At 61.3% G+C, this 15,087-nt stretch overlaps 2 protein-coding genes across 4 annotated transcripts; one reads left to right on the top strand and one right to left on the bottom strand.

Annotated features, from left to right (window-relative positions):
* Positions 1-4: 4 nt before the first annotated feature.
* B4GALNT1 (beta-1,4-N-acetyl-galactosaminyltransferase 1) lies at positions 5-6,445 on the top strand. Its single transcript, XM_072842899.1, has 11 exons — positions 5-226; positions 741-959; positions 1,493-1,657; positions 1,777-1,883; positions 2,263-2,303; positions 2,446-2,626; positions 3,806-3,904; positions 4,043-4,233; positions 4,629-4,769; positions 4,996-5,236; positions 5,720-6,445. Exons 2-11 carry the CDS (start codon positions 742-744, stop codon positions 5,935-5,937), a joined length of 1,602 nt encoding a protein of 533 aa, XP_072699000.1. The 5' UTR covers positions 5-226; position 741; the 3' UTR covers positions 5,938-6,445.
* A 91-nt stretch (positions 6,446-6,536) lies between these two features.
* Positions 6,537-13,386, bottom strand: LOC140642400 (solute carrier family 26 member 10-like). 3 transcript variants are annotated; one of them, XM_072842896.1, is made up of 18 exons: positions 13,003-13,386; positions 12,437-12,547; positions 11,822-11,979; positions 11,514-11,678; positions 11,140-11,292; positions 10,402-10,484; positions 10,109-10,256; positions 9,884-9,997; positions 8,731-8,808; positions 8,548-8,643; positions 8,049-8,155; positions 7,868-7,937; positions 7,679-7,795; positions 7,510-7,543; positions 7,348-7,430; positions 7,202-7,256; positions 6,964-7,070; positions 6,537-6,663 (listed from the first exon to the last, which is right to left on the bottom strand). In XM_072842896.1, exons 1-18 carry the CDS (start codon positions 13,361-13,363, stop codon positions 6,556-6,558), a joined length of 2,148 nt encoding a protein of 715 aa, XP_072698997.1. In that variant the 5' UTR covers positions 13,364-13,386; the 3' UTR covers positions 6,537-6,555. The 3 variants fall into 3 exon arrangements, with proteins under 3 accessions (XP_072698997.1, XP_072698998.1, XP_072698999.1); XM_072842897.1 differs by having other exon boundaries at positions 6,908-7,070; positions 13,003-13,385; XM_072842898.1 differs by lacking the exon at positions 13,003-13,386 and adding an exon at positions 12,884-12,996.
* Positions 13,387-15,087: the final 1,701 nt, after the last annotated feature.

Below are 15,087 nucleotides of genomic sequence, written 5' to 3'. Positions count from 1 at the left end.
GCAGGAAACGCCCAGAACCGCCGCGCGCCGCAGCCCACAAAGCCCGGAGCGTCGGAGCGCGGGAGGGGCTGGGCGAGCCCGGGACGGGAGAGGATCCCCCGGACACAGGCTCGCGCCCGGCTCCCCGCCCAGGCCGCCTCCGGCCCCATGAAGACCCCCCGGCCGGGGCCGAGAGCCTCCAGCAGCCCGGACGGAAGCCCTGCGGCGGCCTTGCAGCCCTAGACAGGTCAGTGCCCGCGCGGGATGGGGTCGCGCTGCGGCGGGAGGCTGCGCGCTCGCCGCCCCGCGCCCAGGTCACACCGCCCGCCGCACCCACAGCGCCCGCGATTCTGCATTTTGCATGACAGGCAAGGTGTGGAGCTCACCGGGGGCCGGGTGATGCTCGGGCGGGGGCGGCGGGGCCGGCCGGGCGAGGACCCGCGGAGGCAGGGCGTTCTGGGGTTCGCTCCCCCCCCTCCCCGGCAGGCACCGCGTCCGGCGGCCCCTGCATCAACGCGCCGGGCCTGGGCGTGGAGGACACCGAGACGGAGATGCGGGAGGAGAATAAAGGAGGCTGCAGCCGCGAGGCCCGGGAGGGAAGCGAGGAGGGCGGGGGAACCATTCGCTGGGCGCAGCCCGGCGCGCCGCTGCGGAGGGCGCGGGGAGCCGGGAGCCGGCCGCAGGCTCGGGGAGCACCGGCCGCGGGGTCCCAGCCCACGCCTCTCCGCCGCGCCCTTCTCACCCTCCCTCCCGCCCGCCAGGATGCGGCTGGGCCGCCGGGCCCTCTACGCGCTGGTGCTGCTGCTCGCCTGCGCCTCGCTCGGGCTCCTGTACGTGAGCACCCGGGACGCGCCGGGCCTCCGGGCACCCCTGGCGCTGTGGGCGCCCCTGCAGGGCCCCCCCAGGCCGGAACTGCCGGACCTCGCGCCTGAGCCCCGCTATGCACACATCCCCGTCAGGATCAAGGAGCAAGTGGTGGGGTGAGTGCCAGGAGTGCTGGCGGCAGAGCGGCCCCCGCGGGGGGTGGCGTGCGCAGCCTTTGTCTCCCCGCACTGCTGAGCTCTGGTGTCTGGCTTCTCCTGACGAGCGGGGGTGGGGTGGGGGGTGGGGGGTTTCTAAGTCTTGAGCTGGGGAAAAAACAATCCCTCCTCCCAGAACCTTGTTGTGGTGATGGGAGGGGAGGATGTGCAGGCGGAGGAGGGCCCTCAAAGACTTTCTGATGCCCTGACGGTTCCACGTGAAAGGGGCCCCATGTGGGGTCCTGAACGGTGAGTAGGCAACTCTGAAATTCTAGCAGTTGGCCCTGTTCTACACTCTGTAAAATCCAGATTTGGGGGATGAGTCATGCCATGGGTGGTCTCTCCTCCTGGAAACTATTTGGAGAGCAGTGTTTAAGGGGACAGACATGGGATGGGCAGGGTTGAAAGCCAGCGTGCAGGGCACTGTGTAAATGCTTTGTGGGGCGACTGCAGCTGTATGGCTGGGCTCTGATGACCCTTCGTCCCTCCTCCAGGCTGCTCTCTGGGAACAACTGCAGTTGTGAGTCCAGCGGAGGGAGCCTTCACCTCCCCTTCCAGAGGCAGGTCCGAGCCATTGACCTCACCAAGGCCTTTGACCCCCAGGAGCTGCTGGCTGCCTCTGCCTCCAGGGAGCAGGAGTTCCAGGCCTTCCTTTCAAGGTACCAGCCTGAAAGGAGGGCGTGTCCCTGCAGCTGTGGAGCCTGGGAGGCCGGGAGGGAGGGCTGATGGGAAGGAGAGCTCCTCCGCATAGGATTCCTTCTCTGTCCTCCGCTGCCAGGAGCCAGTCCGCCGCTGACCAGCTGCTCATAGCCTCCGCCAACTCCCCTCTTCAGTACCCCCTGCAGGGTGTGGAGGTCCAGCCCCTCCGGAGCATCTTGGTGCCAGGTGGGGAGAATGAGCCTAGGGGATGACCCAAGCCACTTGGGGGTGACAGAGCTCAAGATTGGGTGAGGAAGAATGAAGGAAGGTTGGGATGGGAAGCGGGGGAACTCCTGATGAGAGGGACTTGAGGGTGCCTGGGGGGCTTAGTTGGTTAAGCGTGTCTGCCTGGGCGCAGGTCATGATCCCGGGGTCCCAGGCCATAAAGAGCTATTGCTTTAATGGGAAGGAGTAAAAAGTCAGTTACTTTAGGCTGCTGCCCAGCATGTGCCCTGCTGTGGCCTCAACAAAGAGGGATGGTGAGAAGGTGTGTGCTGTGTGTGATGAGGGAGAGAAGAGAAAGTGAAGGCTGGCTGTGATTCTTACTCCCTCTCCTTCCTCCCAGGGCTGAGCCTGCAGGCAGCTTCTGGTCAGGAGCTTTACCAGGTAAGAGGACACGATGCTGGGAAGGCCAGGTGGGCATTGAGGATGCTGGAGGGAGCCCAGGCTGCCCAAAGAAGGGATGGAGGAACCAGGGAGGCAAGAGGGTCCGAGGCCTAACCCTGTGCTCTCCAACCCCCACCCCCAGGTGAACCTGACTGCCTCCTTGGGCACCTGGAATGTGGCAGGGGAAGTGACTGGAGTGACTCTCAATGGAGAAGGCCAGCCAGATCTCACCCTCACCAGCCCAGGGCTGGACCATCTCAACCGGCAGCTACAACTGGTCATTTATAGCAGCCAAAGCTACCAGGCAAACACAGCAGACACAGGTGTGAGGCCTGGGTGGAGGCATGAGCAGGCTGGGTGAACAGAGAGCCCAGAAGTGCTGGAGCGGGCAAGTGACAGAGGATGTGGGAGACACTCGGGCAATGGCCAGAACTGCCCAGTCACACAATGGGCATTTCAACTAGGCCAGCAGGGCCAGGGAGGGAGAGAAGGGGCCTTTGTTCATCTGGGGCCAGAGCAGGCCAAAGGGAAACCCGAGCCTTGGGTGTGTACCCCCCTTCAGGCCAACCATGGGGGCCCAGGAAGTGACCTGCCCCAACTCAAGTTCTGTTCCCAACCCACCACTTACTAGAGGGCAAAGGGCTTTATAGCCCAGAGCTCCCATTTCTCCTCTAGCAAAAGAGGCACAGCTCTCCAAAGCTTGCTACACCAAACCTGCTCCCACTTTGGGGCCTTTGCACTTGCTGTTCCCTCTGCCTAGAATGCTCTTCCCCCAGATTTTTGCATGGCTGGCTCCTTCTTGTCATTTGGATCTCAGCTCAGATGTCTCCTCTTCATGATCACATTACTTGTTTTATTTTCCATTCAATGCTTACCAATGTCTGAATTTTATTTACTTAGCTTGAAACCAGACTGACTAGGTTCCTATCTCAATTTTGTTGCTTAATAGTTGTGTAAATGTAGACAAGTTACCTAAATTATCTATGCCTTTTTCTGTAGTGGGAATCTACTTAATAGATAGCTCATGGGGATTAAGTGAGTTCACATATTTAAGGTAACTTAAAAAGTGCCTGCCACATAGTAAATGCTCAATAAGGTTAGCTTTTAATTAAATCTCTTTTTTAAATTTTTATTTATTTATTCAAGAGAGACAGAGAGAGAGGGGGGGGGCAGAGACACAGGCAGAGAGAGAAAGAGGCTCCACACAGGGAGCCCGATGTGGGACTCGATCCCGGGACTCCAGGATCACGGCCTGGGCCGAATGCAGGTGCTAAACTGCTGAGCCACCCAGGGATCCCCTAAATCTGTTTTTTAAAATTAAATACTTTATTTTATTTCTCCCGCCCATTAGAATGTTGGTGCCAGGGGCCTAAAAACTTTGCATTCCTGTCCACCAGGGCCCAGAAAGATGGTACACAGACTAGGCACGTAAATATTGATTTACTTACAAGGGAATGTTATCCCAGCCTTAAGGAGCACGGCTTTGTATCCTTTCTTCCCAGTCCGGTTCTCCACGGAGGGACATGAGGCTGTCTTTACCATCCGCATAAGACACCCTCCCAACCCTCGGCTTTACCCACCAGGATCTCTACCCCAGGGAGGTGAGGTTCATGCATGTGGGGACCTAACTCCAGCGCTGGTGGGGAGAAGTTGGGAGAGGGCGACCCTGGGGGAAGACTCTTCTTGCTCCCCGCTTCCCACTCGGGGTCTCTGCACCTAACCCCGCCCCTCACTCCCAGCCCAGTACAACATCAGCGCCTTGGTCACCATTGCCACTAAGACCTTCCTACGTTACAATCGGCTCCGGGCGCTCATCGCCAGCATCCGCCGCTTCTACCCAACGGTCACCGTGGTCATCGCCGACGACAGCGACAAGCCGGAGAGCATCAGAGGCCCCCACATCGAGCATTATCTCATGCCTTTTGGCAAGGTGCGCAGCCAGGGAGGGTGAACCGCTGAGCACCAGAGGGCGCCTTCAGTGTCTGAAAGTCCCTAGAGTAGTGATTCCAGAACTACTGGATGCCTGTTAGGCATGGCAATTCCGGGACCGTGAGCTCCAGCGGAGCAGGAATCGCGCCTGCCTTGCTCGCACTGCGTTCTTAGAACGTGCTTAGCACCTAGTGAGCGCTCGCTGAATAGGTGAGGGATGAATGCATGAATGAATGAGGGGCACTAACACCTTGCCCCAGGACGGTGACTCGGGGCCCTGGCAATAGGAAAACAGCTCTGGACTAAAGTGCAGGGAGGCGTCAGGAGAGAGGGAAAGGTGGCAGCGGGGCGGGGCCCTCCTCTGCGGCGTCACCAACCATCCATGCGCTCGCCCAGGGCTGGTTTGCAGGCCGGAACCTGGCCGTATCACAGGTGACCACCAAGTACGTCCTGTGGGTGGACGACGACTTCGTCTTCACCGCGCGGACGCGGCTCGAGAGGCTTGTGGACGTGCTGGAGCGGACGCCGCTGGACCTGGTAGGGGCGGGCCCGCCGGACGTGGGTGGGAGACGGGGCCCGGGCGGCCCTGGGACGGGCCCACGGGGGACCACGCTGCGAGCCCGCCCGCGGAGCCTGGGGCGATCTGGGGCCCGCAGGGGTGGAGCGAGAGAGGACGGGCCGGGAACCCGGGGGGTGTGCAGGTCCAGCCCCCACCCCACCCCCGTGTCCCTGCGCCCCCGGGCCACCCTCCCACTGCCCGCAGGTGGGCGGCGCGGTGCGCGAGATCTCGGGCTTCGCCACCACCTACCGGCAGCTGCTGAGCGTGGAGCCCGGCGCGCCAGGCCACGGGAACTGCCTCCGGCAAAGGCGTGGCTTCCACCACGAGCTCGTGGGCTTTCCAGGCTGCGTGGTCACCGACGGCGTGGTCAACTTCTTCCTGGCGCGCACCGACAAGGTGCGCGAGGTGGGCTTCGACCCGCGCCTCAGCCGCGTGGCGCATCTGGGTGAGTGGCGCCCCCTCCCGGCCGGGCCGCAGGGACACCGCGCCCCCGGGGCGCTGGAGGCACCACGTATCCCGCACCCACCAAGAGTTACCGAGAGCCCACCCTGCCGGGCCGCACACCACTCAAGCCTCCACGCCCAGCACAGCCACTGCCACCCGCCACCTTTACTCCACGGCCAGCTGCGTCCCCTGTTCAGGCCACCCTTCTAGAGCAGCCCGCTCAGTGCACCTAGTGCACATTTAGGTGTGTGTTGGGGAGGCCTGGGTGGGGCTCGTTATCAAAGCACAAGGTTAAGAATGTGGAGTCCATTTTATGGAAGAGTGAAACTAAGACCCCAAAGAATTAATTACTAGCCCAAGGGCCCTGGAAATGGGGCCCCTTCATGTGCACCCTCCATACCCCAAATCTCAGTTCTCCCTGAAGGGTTGGCTTTCTGTACCCTTCAGACCCTTCACTGAGTACTCTCCCTCCCTCCACCCCCAGAATTCTTCCTGGATGGGCTTGGTTCCCTTCGGGTGGGCTCCTGCTCAGACGTCGTTGTGGATCATGCATCTAAGCTGAAGCTGCCTTGGACATCAAGGGATGTGGGGGCAGAGACTTATGCCCGGTACCGTTACCCAGGATCACTGGATGAGAGTCAGGTGGCCAAACACCGCCTACTCTTCTTCAAACACCGGCTGCAGTGCATGACTTCAGAATGACGGCCACTCAGGGCCTTCAGACTGTCAGGCTGGGCCTGCCGCCTCGTCCCTGCCAGGAATTTCTAGCAAACCCCACCACCCAGTGACCACTCCACTGACTGTCCCCGATCCCCTTCAGAATGTGATCCCAAATAGGGACTTGTCCTGGTGACACTCCTCCTTTCTGCGAGTGCCCAGGGACGTGATGGAGCCATAACTCGTCCCACAGCCAGTGCCAAGTCCTCCCCCTACCCCTTTCTCATGGGGCAGTAAGTGTGGGGGGGGTCGCTTTCTAAGTGCCAAAGAGCCCATGGGGACCCTAAGAAAACTAAAGTGGAACTATTCTTCTCTCATCTTCTTGGGACTGAGGGATTGGGGAAGCCCCCAACATGTATTCCCAGGGCTGTGCTCCTCTTCCTCATCTCTGGATCCAGGACTCCGCACCGGCTCTAGCCCCACCCCCCATGGAGACAACGGTTGACTCTGGAGCTGGAGTGAGGCCTGGTGAACACACATTTCATGAAAGCCATTCGTAGTCGTGTCTGCAATGCTGTGGGCATGGAGAAAGGGGCACCAAGGGTCAGCGTGCGGACACCCACACTCACATCATGGACCCCAGAGGCTCTCAGCTTTGTTTTATTAGTTATATGAAGTAAGGCCACTCCCCACACACATACTGCTGGGGCCCTCCGCACTCCAGATGACAGGGTCAGACCCACACTGTGCAAGTCTTTGGACCAGTAGCTCCTGGAAAAGAGAGGGGGCATGACAGGAATAGCTCAGGTGCTCTCCTCCCTCACTCAGCCTCTGGCAGTCCTCTGAGGGGCACACCACCCAACTGAAACCTTAGCTCCTCACTTCATGCAGAGCAGGGCCCAGGCCCCCTGGCTTAGCCTGAGATGGATGAATCATTTCCTCCCCGCCCCCCTCCAGCTCCCTTCTCAGTCCCCTTCCCCAAGCCCTCTGCCTAGATCTTCAGCCACTGACTCACATGTGACCTGCCATAGCCCAGCGCCTCCTGGATTTCACTTGCTACTGCGTCCTCACCAGTCTCTCCAGGGCATGAGCAGCTGCATCCTGGACACTGACAAACAGCTGTTCTGGGGTCACTCTGTCTAGGAGTCCTGCCTGGGTCAGTGTCCCCAGCACTGAGGCTGTGAAGAAAGGCGGGTCAGGTTCTTAGGCCCCAAAACGACACTGTGTCCTTCTCCCCCACCCCCCACACCACCAAGTGTCCAGTCACTCCCCAGTCTCCAGGGCCCTCCGCCCTCCACACCTCCCTCACCATGACACTGAGCCAGGAGAAGGTGGATCCCGGCATCTCGGCATCGGCTGGCCAGCTGCGGAGATGGGGCAGGGGGTTAAATCCTACCACAGAGGATATGCATGGGACCATATGGGACCTTGTCCTCAACCTACCCTGTCCCTCACCTGTACCACTTCTCTGGCTCCAGCAGCATCCGCAAAGGTGATACCACTGCAGTCTAGGACCACCACTCTGACGGGCTCAGCAGCTAGGATGGGAGAAGGCAGGAGTAGCCAGCCGCCTCCAGGGCTCATACCCAAGTCTCCCTCCTTGTCCTCCCATCTCACCTGCATCAGGGGGGCCATCTGCCTTCGGAGCCTCCTGTGAGCAGAGAAGGGCAGTTACCTCCTCCAAGACGCAAGCGTGAACGAGCACCCCTCACAATGACCCCCTTCAGAAGACCCACGTGCCCCCCACCGCCAGGGAAGCCACACTCTCTTTGACCAGGTCTCTCACCTTGCCTGCTTCTCCAAGTCCCAGCTGCCACTCCAGGCTGCGGCGAAACTGCCCACGGGTCCCAAAGTAGAGTGGCGCTGGATAGCTCAGGACGCAGAGCCCCCGGGCCTTGCGGAGCTAAGATGTCAGAGGGTCAGAAAAACATGTGGGTCTAATCTTGCCCTCCCTCTCTGTCTGGAGCCCACCCACCTTGTGGCTCTCCCTGAGTGGCCTGTAGAGTTCCGTCCCCTCGGCAAGTCCAAGTGCCAGGCACTGCACCCTGGGCAGGAAGCTGGGGTCAGATTCCCAGCCTGGCCTGGCTGGAGAGTCACCCCAAGCACCTGTTCTCTCCCCCAGCCCTCTCCCCGACTCCTCTCATCTGTCCTCCCACCTCTGGGTGCGGCAGACCACGGTCATCATGGAGAAGACCACACCTATGGCCAGGCCCAGGTCCACGCTCAGGATCACTACGGCCACCCATGTGACCATCCACACGGCCTGCAGGACATGGATGGGAGTGAACGCCAGGCCATCGCGTCTAGGGCAGGAGGTCCCGGGGCAGGGACTGCCAAGGCCAGTGATAGGGGTGGCCCAGGAGAAGGTAGGAAGAATAGGAAGGAATAGGATCAACCCAATGGGGATATAGGTCAAATATAATGACCCCACCCGTGCAGCCGCTGGGGAGTCGCAGATATTCAGGCCTGAAGGGTTCAAATCCCATCCTCCACCTTGTGTCTGAGTCTTGGGATTAGGAAATATGCGTGTTGGGGGTGGGGAGGGCACCAGAATTTAGGAGTGGGACAGCTAGCTCCAACCTGGGGGGTAGAGGCTGGGGATGCTGGGGAATGGGAGGGGGCAGTCCAGGGTTACGTGACGCTGCCACTTCTCACAAAGTCCATGCGGCTGATGCGCCACAGTTGTGGAAGTTCCTGCATCTGGAAAAACATCTGGCGCATGCTGGAGATGTTGATGCAGGCCAGGACAGCCTTGGGGCAGAGGAGGCAAGCTGAGGCCCGACGCCCCGGAATGTAACCACTCCTCCTGGTCCCCCCCATCCCTCCTGTGCTCCTTACCTTGGGCAGATAATAGAAGAAGGGCCCCAGCCACAGCAGCACTGACAGGACAACTATGCAGGAGAAGAGACCTGCCAGCTAGAAGGAGGGAGGGATGGAAGCAGAGAAGGAAGGGGACCTCATCCACCCCCCTGGGAAAGCTGGTCCCCCTGCCCCTCTGCCTCATCTTCCCTGGAAGTCTCGCTCCTCCCAAAGCCCCTTCCATGAAGATACTCCTCAGTCTGCAGCTCCCTTCTTGGTATACCGCCTCTCACACCCACCTCCCCTCTCCCAGTCAAACGCCTCTCTTCACCAGTCTCTACCTGGATAGAGTTCAACTTCCCTATTTTGTAACCCGTGTCCATCCTAAAAGCCACTGTTGGATTACTCTAAAAGTAGGCTAACCACATTTTTTAGGGAACTGGCAAAGTAGGAAACCAGAAATTAAGGGGTAGATTTTCATATGTTCTTTTTTTTTTTTTAAGATTTATTTGAGAGAGCAGAGCATGCGAGAGAGGACAGTGGGGGTGAGAGGGAGAGGGACAAGCAGATTCCCCGCTGAGCAGGGTGTGGGTGTGGGGCTCGAGCTCAGGACCCTGAGATCATGACCTGAGCCCAAGGCAGACGCTTAACCGACTGAGCCACACATACCCTCTGTGATTTTTTTCTCTGTGATTTTTTTTAAGATTATTTGTTTATTTATTCATAGAGACACACACACAGTGAGAGAGAGGCAGAGACACAGGCAGAGGGAGAAGCAGGCTCCATGCAGAGAGCCTGATGTGGGACTTGATCCAGGGTCTCCAGGATCATGCCCTAGGCTGCAGGCAGTGCTAAACCGCTGTGCCACCAGGGCTGCCCTGTGATTTTTTTTTAAAAGAAAATGTCCTCATGGGGGAGGGAAATCTCTCAACTTTACAGTTTAGTTTTGTTTTTATTTTGAACTACATACGGGGCGCTGTAAATTTTTTCGGTGCTTATAGTCTACAGAGGTCTTAATGGAGCTTTATCATCTTCTATCCTACCTAGAAAATCCCACCCCTTCACTCACTTTCAGATTCCTATCCTCCTCTATACGGCTGCCCTGTGGGTATCTCCCAACCCTCCACCTGTTGCGCCACCACCCCAACCTGGATACGCACCGCTTTCTTCTCACCCAAGGACGTGCTCTCACCTGTGTATTCCCACCAGCATCCACTAGGAGGCTGGTGGTGGCCAATGTGGCAGAGTTGGGAAAGCAGGAGAAGAGGGAGGAGATGAGGTTGGAGACACCATGGGCCAAGAGCTCCTGGAGGGAAGTGGTGAGATGAACAGGAGAGAGACAAAGGCATTTGGGGGGGGGGGGCCATCAGATGAGGGAGTTGTCTCCTGAATGAAATGGGGGTCCTCAGGGTCCCACCTGGTTGGAGTCAATAGTATAGCTATACTTGTCTGCATAGATGGAGGCCAGGGAGGCAGACACAGCAAAAGCAACCAGTGCGATGGGCAGCGAGTCAGCCAGAATCCTGGGCAGCTCAGCCAGGTTAGGGAGGTGGGGTTGGGGAAATCTGGAGAGAGAGGGATGTGGGGTGAGGATGGGTTGGGTCTCAGGAGGATATGGGGGAGACAGAGAAAATGGGGTGGGGCAGGTCAAGAGGACACGTTGGGTGTGAGCAGTGTGAGCAGAGCAGGCTGGCGTCTTGATTCTCTTACCCCCCAGGCAGCAGCCCCACTATCTGGACGTTGTATCTTGTGTCCAGGGAAGAGGTGAAGCAGAGCACAGAGGCCAGAAGCACCTGGGAAAGAGAACAAATTAGAGCAAGGCCGAGATGGGCTTCCCTGCAGAGGCTAGAAAGAGCTTCACCTGAGAGAGGATCCCGAGGCAGTTAGTGTTTGCAGAGGCCCAGCACCTGGGGCCACTGGGAGGTGCCGGGAGGTGCCTGATGCCGACTTAGAGTGGAGGACGGTGGGGATGGGAGAGAGGAGCGAGGTGCACCCGAGGTTATGGAAAGAGATGGGCGGGAGGAAGGAGAGGGCCTCCCACCAGGCACTGGAGGCCGCGAGGAGGCCGAGACTTTCTCGGCAGGAGAGCCGGGCTATATCCAGGCACATACGACGTAGGGTGGGGCCGCAGGACGCGTATTCAGTTGGAGAGAGAGAGAAAAGCGGGGGGGAGGGGCGTGGGAGGGAGGGGAACGTGACCCGAAGGCCCGATGGGTGCGGGGAGGGCGCGCAGTGGCGGTGCTGTGGCTGGGGGCGCCGCGAGCAGGACGAGCCCTAGGGAGAGGGCGAGGTGGGACCGCGCGGCGGGGTTCCGAGGCTCCCGGCGTCCGGGGAAAGGCCCGGGAAAGGCCGCGGGAGCGCAGGACCCTCCACGAGGGGGCGGCAGCGGCCAGCGCCCACCTGCGGGCGAGGTCTGCGCGGGGCGGGGCGGCGCGGGGCCATCCTCACCATGACGATCTCCCCCGGGATCGGGGTGGGCAGCCTGTCTCGGAATCTCACGTTCAGTTCTTTGACGGGCACGAGCAGCGCCAGGCTGAGCGCCGAGATGGTCAGCTCGGCCGGACTGCTCCGGGGCAGCGCGGTCAGCACGGCGGCCAGCGTCTGCGGGCGGGCGGTGCGCGGGCCGTGAGCGGGCGGTGCGCGGGGCCGGGCCGCCTGCAGCCAGCGCGCACCCCCGGCCCGGGCGAGGCGCCCCGGCTCCCAGCAGGCCCCCGCCTCCGCGACCCCCCGCCCCCGCATCCCTCCACTCGCCGGCCTCCCTTCCCCTCCCGGTCCCCCTCCCGCACCGCTGGAAACCGCTCCTCGCTGCTCTCCGCCCCCACCTTGAAGAGCGCGAAGCAGCCGATCTGGCGCGGGAGGGGCAGCCCCAAAAGGCTGGGCAGCTGGGACACGAGCACGTGCAGCGCGGCCCCGCTGGTCAGCGCCTTGACCACGGGCTCGGACAGAAAGGTGGACAGGACGCCGAGCTGCAGCGCGAACATGCCCAGCTGCGGGGGGAGGGGCGCGTCAGCGCGGCCGAGGAGCGGGCCCTCCCCGCACCCCCCCCGCCCGCCGCCCCCGCGCGGCGCTGGGCCCTCGCTCCCTCCCTGCCCAGCTCCCCGGCCGAGCTCCCCCCCAGGACCCCCCTCACCATCAGAGCCCCGCTCGCGAAGGCCAAGGCCGCGGCCGCGCCAACCCGCTGCGCGTCCAGCTCTTCTCTCCCGATTGCGCTCAGGTTGCCCCCGAGGGGTTCGGGCACCAGCCGCTCCACGGCCGAGCCCGTCATCAGGCTGAGAACCGCGAAAGTCCCTAGGGCCGGGGACAGAGATCAACGGCGCCGCCGCCTGGGGCCGCGCCTTCCTAGACGGGGCTGCTCTGCGGAGGAGCGGGGTCGCTGCTGCCGCAGTCGGGACCTGCCGCGAGGTCGGAGGCGGGGGGCACAGCCGCATCCTGCCCCTCCTGCCGAGCCCGGCTGTGCGCCCCGTTGGGTGACCGCGCGTCTCTTTCCCCCTCTCCCAAGTCCCAGAGACGTTCACTGCAGCTAATTGCACGGGGGAAGTAAAGTCCAAGAACACCGCTTCTGTTTGCACCCACTCAGCCCCCAGCAAGGGGTTCCCCAGGTTCCTTTCCTGACAGGGTGGCGGCAGGCGGAGGGGGGGGAAGGGAGGGGAAGGACGGGATCGCGCTAAGGAGCTCACAGGAACCGCAGCCTCAGCCCGCTGTCCACTGTCACCCCGCAGAGGAGAGGAGTCACCGGGTCACTCACCGGTGGACAGGTGTCTCCCGGTCCCCAACAAGGTGTAAATGAGGACGGGGAAGAAAGAAGTGTAGAGTCCGAACACTGGAGGCACCGAGGTCAGGAGGGCAAAAGCCATGCCTGGGGGAGAAGGAGGAGGAAAGATCTTGGGGTGTGTGCCGGGCGGGCCGGGGGAGGTGAGCAGCCTCCGGGAGACAGCCCTCGGCGCACACTCTTAGGGGCTGGCAGGGAGGCGCTAAATCATCCCGCAGGAGGGAACCGACGGGTTAACAGGCTCGGTGGGAGGTCGTGGGGCGGCCAAGGTCACAGATCCTTGTCGGCCGCTGGGGGGTCGGGGTGCGGGTGTTGTGCCTCTCTCCAGGTCCCTGACCCGAGACGTGTCCAAGACTTCTGGGAGGATTGCGCAAACGAGGGGAGCTTGGGGGTGGGGACCTGCCGCAGCCCCGTAGTCCTTACCCAGAACTTGGTCTCACATCCGGTCTCCGCACCCTCGGCCCCGCGGGTCCCCAGCCCCTGCGCCTCCCCGACGCCCTCCGGGGCCGGACCCCTGGCCGGCGAGCGTTGCGGCCGCTCACCCTGCGGCACGTGCACGATGCCCACGGTCACTCCGGCCACTGCATCCCCGAGCAGCCAGGCCCGCCAGCGGTAGCGGGGCAGCCAGCGCAGCGGGGGCAGCCGGGCCCGCAGCAGGCGCCCTGCCCCCGGCCCCGAGCGCGCGCCGGCCCGCCGCGCCCACCGCGCCCACCGCGCCCACCGCCCGCACGGCCGCGACCCGCGGGGCTCGGCGGGCAGCTCGGGCTCCGGCTCGGCGTCCCCGAAGAGCTGCTGGAACCGAGCCTCCGTGAGAGGCTCCCTGAACTTGGCGCCCAGAGGGGACTTGAGGTCCGAGGTCTCTCCCAGGCCCGGGCAGGTCCCCGCGCCCGGGAGCCCACTCATTGTGCCCTCGGCTGCCTCCACCGCCGCCGGGTCTTAAATAGCCCTCCGCCCGCTGCCCCGAGGCCCGCCTCCGAGAGGCAGGGTCCAATCCCGCCCCGAGGGCGCCCTCTCTTGGGGACCTTCTAGGGCCCGGAGAGAGCAGAGGCTTGGGGAGAGGGCATCCCTGTTAGGCGTGTCCTGAGACATCCTTGGCAGGGTCGCTGGCTCTGGAGCTTGCTGGGGTGGGGCGACGGCGGGGGTGTGGAAAGGTGTAGGGACAAGACACGAAGGCCCGAAGACCAGCGCATTCTCAACACCCAACACCCCCTTTTTACCATTCCTAAGCCTTTTGAGACTCTGGCCACCTTGTTCTGGGCTCCTCTCTGCATTGGCCCTTTGGGAGGAGGCAGCTGCCTCTTTGAGTGTCACCCCTCATTCCCAGGGCCTCTACATTCTCCCCAAGAAAGTTCAGTGTGTCCCCCCAACACACACATGCCTCTCCCCCCAGACCCAATGCTCATGGGATATACAGCTTTCCTCAAGAAAGTGTCCCCCCAGACCCAATGCTCATGGGGGTATACAGCTTTCCTCAAGAAAGTGTCCCCCCAGATGCAATGCTCATGGGGGTATACAGCTTTCCCCAAGAAAGTGTCCCCCCAGACCCAATGCTCATGGGAGTATACAGCTTTCCCCCAGACCCAATGCTCATGGGGGTGTACAGCTTTCCCCAAGAAAGTGTCCCCCCAGACCCAATGCTCATGGGGGCGTACAGCTTTCCCCAAGAAAGTGTCCCCCCAGACCCAATGCTCATGGGGTATACAGCTTTCCCCAAGAAAGTGTAAGGGGGCTCTGTTGGCAGAGCAGTTTCACAGACTGCTAAGATCGGAGGCAGCTACCTTTTCGGATTGGGATGACAAAGAAGCACCACCCACACCTCTACTGGGAGCTGGGCCTAAATTCCCAGTTCAGGACCTCAGGGGAGATACTGAACAGATAGGAAATTTGGATTTTACTTCTTAGGAGCCAAAAAAACATGAAGTGCCATGTATTACAGTCCAGTGCTAATTACAAAGTTGGCACTCAAAACCACATTGTGGTTAAATTAAGTTCAAAAGGGTCATGCACCCACCTCATGTACCTCTGTGGTCCCTCAAAAGAGACAAAGGTTCTGAGCTCCAGAATCCTATTTTCCCCATCCCCTCCTCCATTTACAAGAATACTTGGCACCCCTCCCCATCACCCTCTGGTCCCCAGTCCCTGACCCCAAAGCCCTGGGGGTGGGGTACAGTGAGGGTGGGTCTCCCTTCTTCAATTCCTCCTATTGTTCCCCAGAAGTCTTATCTGGGCTGGACGTCCTGTCCCCCCCCTTAGCAGTCCCTCCCCCCATTGTCGGCCAGAGGGACCTCAGGCCCACAGGGAGGCTCCAGCTCCTCCTCACCCTCCCACCCCAGCAGCCTATTGTCTGCTGAGGAAGCCCAAGTACACGTGACCAAGCCCAGGGGACAAATGGACACAGTGGACACAGCGATGCCCCAGGACCCAGGACAGGGCATCTGGATATGGATCTCCGCATGTTTGGCTTTCTCTGTCCCAGGGGCTATCCCAGAAGTTGGAAGGGGTGAAGACTCCTTTGGGCTGTCCACTCTTGGGTCTGTGCCTCGAAGAAGAACCTCTTCCTGCTCACTATGGATATGCCTTATGACCTCGCAGACCGCAAAAAGGAGACCCAGGAGCCACAAAGGTCC

Source organism: Canis lupus, chromosome 11, assembly GCF_048164855.1.
Source record: "Canis lupus baileyi chromosome 11, mCanLup2.hap1, whole genome shotgun sequence".
Taxonomy (NCBI): Eukaryota; Metazoa; Chordata; class Mammalia; order Carnivora; family Canidae; genus Canis; species Canis lupus.
The sequence above is the reverse complement of the archived record's forward strand: the minus strand, read 5'-3'. Positions and strand labels throughout refer to the sequence as shown.

Bases quoted from the DNA above. Each gene is read 5' to 3' on its own strand.
- B4GALNT1 (XM_072842899.1), top strand. From the start codon at position 742: ATGCGGCTGGGCCGCCGGGCCCTCTACGCGCTGGTGCTGCTGCTCGCC. The intron at 4,234-4,628 runs GTGCGCAGCCAG...GCGCTCGCCCAG, and splicing joins ATCTCATGCCTTTTGGCAAG to GGCTGGTTTGCAGGCCGGAA. The intron at 4,770-4,995 runs GTAGGGGCGGGC...CACTGCCCGCAG, and splicing joins AGCGGACGCCGCTGGACCTG to GTGGGCGGCGCGGTGCGCGA.
- LOC140642400 (XM_072842896.1), bottom strand. From the start codon at position 13,363: ATGAGTGGGCTCCCGGGCGCGGGGACCTGCCCGGGCCTGGGAGAGACC. The intron at 11,980-12,436 runs GTGAGTGACCCG...CCCCGGCCCTAG, and splicing joins CGGGAGACACCTGTCCACCG to GGACTTTCGCGGTTCTCAGC. The intron at 7,796-7,867 runs GTGGGTGGGCTC...CTGACATCTTAG, and splicing joins CACTCAGGGAGAGCCACAAG to CTCCGCAAGGCCCGGGGGCT.